Source organism: Aplysia californica, unplaced genomic scaffold (assembly GCF_000002075.1).
Source record: "Aplysia californica isolate F4 #8 unplaced genomic scaffold, AplCal3.0 scaffold00030, whole genome shotgun sequence".
Taxonomy (NCBI): Eukaryota; Metazoa; Mollusca; class Gastropoda; order Aplysiida; family Aplysiidae; genus Aplysia; species Aplysia californica.
This window is the reverse complement of record NW_004797300.1, coordinates 594,464-604,997: the sequence shown is the minus strand read 5'-3', so window position 1 is coordinate 604,997 and position 10,534 is coordinate 594,464. Positions and strand designations below refer to the sequence as shown.

General features: G+C 40.7%; 1 protein-coding gene across 2 annotated transcripts in view; it reads left to right on the top strand.

Annotated features, from left to right (window-relative positions):
* The first annotated feature begins 3,346 nt into the window (after positions 1–3,346).
* LOC101856239 (UDP-N-acetylglucosamine--peptide N-acetylglucosaminyltransferase 110 kDa subunit) overlaps positions 3,347–10,534 on the top strand; it is a 22,491-nt gene continuing 15,303 nt past the window's right edge. For both annotated transcript variants that reach the window (XM_005091431.3, XM_013091211.2), the window contains exons 1-4: positions 3,347–3,762; positions 7,977–8,127; positions 8,409–8,652; positions 9,093–9,161. In XM_005091431.3, the coding sequence (XP_005091488.1) occupies positions 3,735–3,762; positions 7,977–8,127; positions 8,409–8,652; positions 9,093–9,161 (492 nt within the window). In that variant the 5' untranslated portion in view covers positions 3,347–3,734. The remainder of the gene's footprint in view (positions 3,763–7,976; positions 8,128–8,408; positions 8,653–9,092; positions 9,162–10,534) is intronic.

Below are 10,534 nucleotides of genomic sequence, written 5' to 3'. Positions count from 1 at the left end.
GTTCTTTGCCAGTCTATTGTGAGTGGGTTAGTAGCCTAGAATGATTGTTAACGACTGCACTAGTGGGCCCCATTATCAGTTTCGGTTATATGCAGGATTTCGGCTATAACAGGCTTATAATAACAAATTCTCGAGCCCGGCCTCTCATGATGAATAGTAAAATAATTTCTTTTATAGCAGGCATCCGCATAAGCGGCATCCTCGGCTATAGCAGCCTATTGGTCCAACCTTTTTTGACCAACCTTTGGATAAATCCTAAAACAAATGGACAAGAAAGCATAAAGGAAGAAGATGACGCAAAACTACACGTACCCAACAAGGCGAGCGATGCATCTTCATGACATGCAGGAGACTTAATTGTTGTGTGGAGTGTTGATCTTAAATTTTATTATATGCCATACCGCGTGTGCAAGAGAGGGACGACAGAAAGCTGGATGCACCTTAAGGAACTTGGTTTTAATGCAAATTTTCCAGGTTTTCTTTTGCCTACTGCACTGCGGTTGTTCCAATTTGATTATGAATAGATTAAAGTCTCACAGAGCCTGTTGTACAAGCATGCATGGGATGCGTTATATAAAAGGCTATTATTATTATTTATTTGTAGGCAACTCGCGCGTCCTAAAGGAAGTCTAGTTAAATTCTCTGGGGCTATTGGGACTTATTAGGGGGGGGGGATAAAACTGAGGAGCGACAAATTATCTCTCGAAAAGAAAGGAGCAGTAACTGGTGGCAGTGGGTAATCTATGTAATAAAAACGGACCTATTCGTCAATCATTAGTTACACCGTATGTAAACTTGATCCCCGTCTATAACAAAATTCGGATAGAGCTTATCACGTCGGTCCGACACTACGCCAGCCAGCCCTTTGGGGCCTACTGTATACACATATACAATTTAGGGGCCATATGCACCTGCTTCAGAAGAAAGACAGAAATACAGTGGAACTCGGATTCAACGAGGTCCCTGGGCCCGACCTAAAATCTCGTTGAATCCGAGTGTTCGTTATAGCAAACACGAGGTTTTGTGTAGATAATTAACGGCACTGAGCAAGTAATGTACAAGACAAGTCACAAGTAGTGCCTGAAATGCCTGCTTATTACGAGCTGTGTAAAAAAAAGACCGATTTTCAAATACACACGACTGTGTCATCTCGATTGTTTACCAAAAAGTTGTGTTGCTGTGTAGAGCCTAGCATACGGCAACTTTTGATTCCATAGACCAGGGAACAATTCAGTTCGTAGATCTACGAGCGTACGTCAAGGCTAGCTTATAAGTAATAATGATCAGTTTCCGATGGGGGGAAAAAAACCGTGACGCCTTTGTATATGCGACGTTCAACGCCCGGACCGCTGGTGCCCCCTCCCCCCTCCCCGACACGCACACACAACCACAAGTGTGCAGGCCGCCCATCCGACCTCGATACACGCCAGAGTAGACACGTGCGCGTGCCAACAACGCATGTGTTGTTATTTAAAAAGGCCCCTGATTGGTCGCATGCAATCGGCTAAGTGAATAATGGTTCACGATGCAGGTGCAATGGATGGTTTCCGGGAATAGATAAAGTTCGTTTTGGGAGAAAAATTAACGAAGCCACGTCTGCGGGAGCTGTTCACCCTGAAAGCGATCTCGTTGAATCCGAGCTCGCTTATTTAAGTGCTCGTTAAATCCGGGTTACTTTTATTGATTTTAAAGAAGAAAAACAACGGGGAATCTATCTCATCTCGTTGAATCCGAGTTCTCGTTGAATCCGAGGTCGTTAAATCCGAGTTCCACTGTACAACATACAGGGCTTATACTCGTGTACGTATGTTTAACCTTGTGATAATCGAACTCAGGTCCCGAGTGTCCAAATGAAGTCTTCCATTAGGGCCTAGGGCCTACAATATAAACGTCGGTTTATTCAACATGACCTATTGTTTGAACATAGGGAGAAGGAGGGAACAAAACGAGAAATTGTCAGTTGTCTTTTGATGAATTGCTGAGTCTTTTCAATGTAGTTAATGGTTGTTTCTTTCTTTTTGTTATTGTTACGGTTAGTTAATATTATTTCTATCTGGCTTTGACAGTGGGATTTTATTCTTTTTTACTTCTGTTTGTTGTTGAATTAAGTTGGTTCTATTTTTTGTTTGTTTATTCGTTTGTGGTTGTCTTTCTTTTTCAGGGTTGGGGTGGGGGTGTGCCTTAAGATTGACGCTATCTGAAGGCCTAGCTAGTATCAAAAGGTTCTTATGGTGGTACGGTTTTGGATCCATAAATTTATTGCAGCATGTTAGCTCAAGTTATGATGGTTTGTTAATCTTGTCGTCAAGTTTTACTTTACTGGAGTCGTGGGGGGGGGGGGGGGGGGGTTCGAGATCCCTAGCTTTTCAAGACAGGAAGACGGACGGAAAATGTTCAGTGTGTATACTGTATAACGCACGCATGCAGCTTAGTGAGCATGTTGATGATGTTAGCAATCTCAGTCATGACTTTTCAGCTCAACATATGAGGCCTAATCCCTTGACATGGGAGGGGACATATATACAGTTCCTGACTAACCCACTTGGAGATCAGAGTCGCAGTGGGCAGTGGGCAGCATTATAGTCATAAATAAGGTTTCTCAAATTTGAAGTGCTACTGCGCCCATCCACAAGTTGAAGTGAAGAGTAAGCTTCTAATTTAAGGCTCAAAACGTGACTAAAGCCTGAATTTGTCTCAATTATAGTAAAAGTAGCAAGTTATCTAACGCTTTTTTTTCTATTTCTTATCTAGAAATTACTATTCTCCACAGTTTGCTTTGGTAATCGTCATAAACTGACGGACGAACAATTATGCATTATTATTATTGTATTATCTGGAAGCCCTTTCTTTCATAGGTTACAACTGTACAACTGCAGATCTACTTCATCTCCATACGTTTTACTTTTATGGAACTGTAAAAAAAAAAAATTCAAGCTGTTAGGCCTACATAACACCCCAGGCCCAGGCCTACCCCTTTTCTCCGTTCTCCACCCCCTCCCCCCCTCTCCATCTCTCCATCCTAGGCCTGGCCTAATATGAAATCATTACCCATCCGCTCATAAAAGTAGGTCAACAGGCCGCCATCAAGAGGGAATTGACCTAATTTGGGGTGAAAATTTTCCTCTCTAGTGACGTCACTGTTTGGCTGTTCCGTCATTTGACTAACTTTGTCGGCTAAGAATGCATCTTGTTTAATGTAGATTAATTTCTTATATAAATTAATATAACTACCAAGTTTGAATATTTAAAAGAGAGATAAGCCATTAGATAAAAATAATATATAAAAGTTAAATAAGACTAAAACTATGATAATGAAATCACCAGCTGAAACTGGTCACATGACCCAATGACGCACATCAATTTGTACACGGCATGTCGGACGGTTGAAGGGTCTTTCTCTATTGACTCTTGCTTGGTATTGTTTTGGAACAAGTACTAAACACCTAAATAGATCTAACCAGCCGTTATTGTCAAGATAGTCTGTTTTACGTAACGCTTCCAGATTTCTGTAGATCGTAAGTAATGTACATATTGCTGTGATTTGCAGACGTGTGAGACTTCAGTGTTCATCAGATTGGTGTCTTTTTGGTGGCATTGCCATCCTGATTGCGTGATCGCCATTTTTGCACAGCGGTGTCACTGTGGCAGTTATACGGAGTGACGCGTTTAGAGAGCGTCCTCTCTTCAAGCAAGAGAGTCATCAACGTATTGTGTCGTTGGAAAATACACCAACGATGCCTATGGCGCAGATTGATTCCACTGGTAAGTTTCTTTCCTTTTGTTTCACCATAAAAAAGATTGCCTTAATCAGCTTGTTGACTTCAACTGTAGGCCAACTAAAAGCCAGCCTAACCTAACCTAGAGATCATCTAAGCCTCTTATCTAGATTTCTATCAATGGAAAATGCATCATTGAATGGTTCCTATTTGATTTGGTCACTGATGTCTTTCTTGTTGTAGCCTTCCGTAACGAGCGACCACTATGAGACAGAGCAGAATTCAGGGCTTGGGCTTGGGGTAGGGGTAGGGTCAGGGTCACCGGCCAGTTAGGCTTAGTAGGGCTAGGGGTAGGGTTAGGTCTAATCTAGATTTAGATCTCTAGGCCTCTTCTTTATTATGTTTGATGGGGTGGTCGCTCGTTACGGAAGTCCTTCCTTCTGAACTGCATTGAATATGAGGTTTTGATAAAGGTAATGTCAATTGCCACCGCGTTACTCGCTGGCAATTGACAAAAGTTGACTTTTTGCCAATGCAGCTAAGCTAAGCAAGTGGCTATTCTCCGGCCTCGCGCCGGTCAAATAATCAGAAGCTATTCTCTGGCGTTGCGCCACCAGTCTATTACTAGATCTAGATCTACATCTAGATCTAGAATCTTGATCTACTAATTTGTCGGCGCAGATTTTCAAATGCATCTCTGATCTCTGTTTGTCTCGGAAAAAAATTCCCACAACTTCACCACTTCATGCCACTTCCAATTGATACTGATACAGACGATAGGTTTTCAGACACAAACTGCCCCAATTCCTCCAATTTAGAATTATGTTGGGTGCTAGAAGAAACGTGTTCACAACTATTGACACAAGTTTATAACAACGAAGACGGAAGTGTATACAGACCCGGTAACTGGCAACGAAGGACTCGAGTCCGAATATGAAAAAATGTTATTCGGACTCTGATTCTTGTCCAGCATGACATCACTTCCGACTTCCTGTGACTCGTGAATCCGGCTTCCTGTCCTGCCTCAGGCTGGGTAGAGACCGGGATCACTTCGGGCAAAAAGGCGTTTTGTGCAGGAGCCGAGTTTTAATCTTATTATAATGAATTTGAGGCCGGCCTGAAAAGTTATAGTGCTTCTAATAAATGTTTATTTGTCAAGAGGTCATCAGAAGCAATTAAAGATGGCTCGTTAGCGTGTGTCGGGGTCGGATGGGCGGCCTGAACACGTGTGGCTGTGTGCGTGTCGGGGAGGGTGGTGGGGATGGGGCACTATCGGTCAGGGCGTTGAACGTCGCATACGCGTCAGTCTTTTTCCCCCCGGCAACTGATCATTATTACAATAATAAGCTAGTCTTGACGTAGATCTACGTAATGAATTGTGCGCTGGTCTATGGAATCAAAAGTTGTCGTATGCTCAGCTCTACACTTACACAGCAACACAACTTTTTCTTGGTAAACAATCGATATGACACAGGCTTGTGTATTTGAACGAATCGGTCTTTTTTTTTTTACACAGCTCATAATATGCAGGTGCCAGGTGGTCTGCTAATCTTCAATTTTACCTTTTTCTACAACAAAGAAAGTGGGAAACGTGGGGGGGGGGGGGCGTATCAATGAGGCGGCGGGCATTGGATCGGCAGATAAGGTGTGGGGGAAACTAAAAAATGGCGGAAAATTGGAAGCACTGAACGTTAGATCTATAGAACGAAGACACTTCCTTTTTTCCGGACCCGAGTCCGAATAACATTTTTTCATATTCGGACTCGAGCCCGAATAAGAATTTTTTTTATTCGGACTCGAGTCCGAATATGAAAAAAAAAGTTATTCGGACTCGAGTCCGAATAACGACGGCCAGATTAGTATCGAAGTATAGGCCTACAGGGCAGGCCCGGTAAGGGAACTCTTTTGTGATTTCAGAAAGTTTTAGCGCCCTGACCCGATACTGTGTGTGTGAGAGAGAGAGAGAGAGTAGGGGGAACTGCTAGCAAAATGTATGACACGCCCCAGTTGGCAGGAGGGAACGAGAGAGAGAGATATAGATTTTAGATCTAGATCTAGATCTAGTGGGAAATAGGTGGGGAGAAAGAAAGACGAGATAAACAAAGAAAAAGAGAATGCGAGCGACAGAGATAGAGAAAGAGAGAGAAGTAGAGAGGATGACTGGTCGAGAAAAATTATAAATGACAATGATTGTTCTTTTCTTCAAATTGTGATTCCTCCAACTCCAAAACTGAGGAAAGACGATCGTTCATCGAAAAGACATCCGCAATCTTCATTCATTTAGATAGATCTAGGCTAGCCTCGAAACTAGATCAATGAGTCTGTCTATCTAGACCTAGCCTAGGCCATGGATCTAGAAGAACCTAGGTCTACCCTGAGCCAAGAGGGCGCTGAAACTTTCCGAAATCACAAAAGAGTTCCCCTACCGGGTCTGTATACTTCGTGACTTTGTTCCCGGTTACCGGGTCTTGTATACACTTCTTTATAACAAAGAGTGAGCATAAGAAGGAGTCACATTTTCATTGTTTACAAAAATGGAGATATACGACAAGAAAGCACTGAAGTCGCGACATATCAGTTAAATTGATCGAAAATTACATCAAGAAATAAGTTAAACTTCAAGCTATACTATATGACTAGACTGGATTTTATACACAAAATCAATTTTGTTCGTTCTTATAAACAGAATCATTATTTTAAAATAAGCAAATGGGCGATGGAAATAAATGAATAAAGTTATGTTAGACAATTACAATAGATAAAATATAATGAAAGGTAGACTTACTACTAGGCCCAGTTATGACGCCGGAGAATAGCATCCGATCTATTGACCGGCGCGACGCCGGAGAATAGCCACTTGCTTTGTCAATTGCCACGGAGTAAATTGGAGCTCTTTTGCGTTGGTGGGTAGATCTAGCTTTTATTGTGCACGAGTGCTCGGTGTTGTGGTTTTGTCAACTGCCACCGCGCCACTCGGTGGCAATTGACACTACCGTAGGCTAGATCTACTCACCAACGCAAAAGAGCTCCGATTTACTCGGTGGCAATTGACACTACCTAAATAAATAATTCCACAAGAACTAGAGCAAAAAAATGAAATGAAACATGTGGAAAGACCAATGTTATTAGAAGTAATGATGATGCTGTGAGTGGTTGTGGAAAGACCCTGAGTTGTCGATTACCGTGTACTTTAGATACTGCCATTTGGTAGATCTAATGAGAGTGCAGTCTTTTGACTTTTGACACAATCACAGTGTCCAACAAGGAGGTAATTTTAGTTCTAATTTTGGGTTTACGTAAAATCCTCCGACGACAGTTATATATATGTAACCTCCTTGCACTCACTTAGAAGCTGAGTCCGAATAAATTTAAAAAAAATTTTCGGACCCGAGTGCGAATAGATAAAACCCATATTTCGACCCATGCATTCATTGCGGGTTGGTCGGCAGTACATTTTTTACCTGCAGATTGATCAAAATCTAGTGAACTTTTTGTGCCACTTTCCACTTTCCTCCTTTATATCATTCCTTCTTTCCATCTATCTTCGGATTGTTGCCGCGGCTAGAAAATTTGCGCATTGATCAAGTAAATTGACTTGTGATCTTAGACGCAAAATTACTGTCAGAAAGAAACTTTTTTGCAAATTTATTGTCTATATCTAGAGAAATTATCAGTGTGAAGATTCTACGGCACGGGAACGTGAGGGCCACGATGAAAGAAATTTGTGCTAAAATTACTAAAATCAAAAGTAATTCGAAGTGGTGTTCCGGGGTTGTGACATCGGACATTCAGACGTGAAAATTGAGGAAAATTAGGGTATACTTTCTAATGTGAAGGTGTATATCTATTCATTATTCCCAGGTTTGCCTTCTATCAATGGTGCGATGACAAATTAATTGAATTATAGTAGCAATGGAAGGAGAACTTGCTTTTAAACATTGCCAGCCATGGAAAGATAATGCAGGTGAAAAAAGTCAAACAAGACAAAAAAAATTTTGTGAAAAAATAGGTAGTATATGTATGGGTTGTTTGGCATTCTCTTCAAACAGGCTCCCATATCCTAATGCCATTTTCAACCCTCTAAAAGCACTAAAATTTACTTTCTTTGGGGGCTTCGCCCCTTGAGCCCCCACCGGGACCTGTCCCTGGACCCTGCTTGGGCCAATTGGGTTCTGATGTCTTTCCAGTCTGTCTTCTATGATTGTTTTCTATCGAGGGACTTAAGACTTACTATCTAGTTTTGTTTGCACTTTGTCTTAGGTCTGGCGGAACTAGCCCACAGAGAATATCAAGCAGGGGATTACGAGCGATCTGAACAACACTGTATGCAGTTGTGGCGGCAGGAACAGGATAACACTGGTGTCCTTCTACTTCTCAGCTCTATACATTTTCAATGCAGACGCTTAGACAGGTGAGGAATTGTATTTTAAGTGTCAGAACTTACCTAAAGTGCTAGATTTCCATTTTTGCCTGCCCCCTCAAGTGCTTTTGTCTCCAGACTATTGAAAATAGTATGTTATTGTAAAACCGTTTTGATTGATGTGTTGTAACAAAGATCTAACTGCTCTGACACATAAAGGATAAATATTACATTTACTACAAATTTGTTAATAAGTGCCATCATGATTGTTCACCATAAGAAAAGACCCATTTTATGTGTTTTTAATATTTTCTTTGTGGTTTCTTTTACAGATCAGCATATTTCAGTCAGCTAGCCATCAAGCAAAACCCAATGCTGGCAGAGGCCTATTCTAATCTTGGCAATGTTTACAAAGAACGGAACCAGCTGTCTGAGGCACTGGAGAATTATCGCCATGCTGTTCGTCTCAAGCCTGATTTTATTGATGGTTACATCAACCTGGCAGCTGCTTTGGTAGCAGCAGGGGACATGGAGCAAGCAGTGCAAGCTTATGTAACAGCGTTGCAGTATAATCCAGTAAGTTGATGGTCGACCAAATTTTGGTGCTTGCTATGTAAATTGATGTATTACAGGGTGAAAATTGAGATAAACTGAAAATGCTATCGTCTTTTAATGAAAATTAGTTGCTGTACATATAGCTTTATGCACAACTCCATTTATAAGAGAAATAGAGGCTTATGGTGAAGTTAATTTTGTATGATTTTTCAGAAGGCTTGAAAAAAAAAAAGGATATAAATTATTAGGATTATCTTAAATTTTTTACTGAAATATTTTGATTTAATCCAAAATAATTAATTGTATTGATCTTGAGGCTTAGGCATTCGAGTCTCTCAAGGAACAATTTTTCAACGAATTTCTGGGATTGTTGATATTTCTGGAAAGCTTGTTTAGCATGGTAGAGAGTAACTGTTATATTTATGTTCAGATTAAAAATTATGTGTTCACATTTGTTTCAGGATCTGTATTGCGTGAGAAGTGATTTGGGGAACTTGTTGAAGGCATTGGGACGTCTGGATGAAGCCAAGGTAAGACAGAAACACTGACTGGGTCTGATATAGTCAGTTATGACAACTGGCGTGTACTCGTTAAACTAACATAAGTATGCCTTCCATAGTGATGCAAGCATTCCCAAATATGCTAATCTTTTTTGTTTGATCCCAGACTAAGCAAACTGTTGATGATACAACCATATTTTTTTGGAACAATGCAAAGTATTGAGGAGGTCATGCGTTTGGGATAATTGGTTAATAATTTTTCAAAGGATTTTCCATCCTGAAATTGAAGATTGGGAAGGTGGGGGTGGCTTTAGAAAAGAAATGTGTACACTGTCCTTTTACCATACTACAATGTGGTGAGGGTTTTGAAAAGAATGTGTACGAATAGTTCCTAGAAGTTCATGTAAAGTGCAATACTTTTATGAACTTTGGTGGCTTACTCATCAACAGTTTGCTGAATTTGCAGACGAAGAGCAGCAGTGGCGCAGATTTCCTCCCCCCATTTTCTTTGAACTAATAACCAAACTTTTTATGACTAAAGGGAATTGGGGGGGAATAATGCTGGGTCTTTAAATTTCTGGAGCAATTGAGAAAGATGTGGTCGGGTCCATAACCTATTTGTGGATGGTAAAGAAGGGAATTTGCAATGTAAAAAGTTTGGTGCAATATAACTTTTGTTTTCAGCTCTCCCATCCCACTTATAGATTTGAATCATTTCACAGCTCGTTATTTGTGCTCACTGGAAAAAATGGCATTTTTCATTTTGTGGCTACTTGTACTTTTCTGGAATGCTGTAGAGGCCTCATCGATGAGGAGGCTTCCAACGGCAGATATTTCAAAATTATTCATTCTACTTCACAATGGTATTTAATGAATCTGAACACGAAAGTGCCTCTTTCCAGTGAGCACCATCTTGGGAATGCTTTAAGTTTTAAGTTTATAAAACAGCTTTGCAAGTGCACATGCACACACGCAAGAGAGTTGTGTGTTGAGAAATTTCTCTCTTCCCTTGTATGTCTTTTCCTGTCTTACTGTATTGGCCAAGACCCCATTCCACACTAAACTGTCCAATACTTGCCTGTCTTTTTCTCATCTTTTTTAGCACTTTCTCAAGGGAAAAAATCTGTTGGGTTTTGCATCTGAGGCAAGCGGATTTTTAAGCTAATGGTTCTCCTTTTTTAATTTCTGGTTTTATAAATAGATGGAGGATGCTATCTTCTAGTTCGACAGAGACTTCAAAAGAGCCACAGTGATGGAAATGTTGGCTCCCTCTTCTGATGGAACTGGCACAGCTGGGTATGAATTTATGAAGTTATGACTTTCTTTGTCTTCAAGGTATTGTACTGTGTTAATGTTTTGTCTTATTTATCTATTCGTGGCTCTTTCATTGAAAAACTATTTCA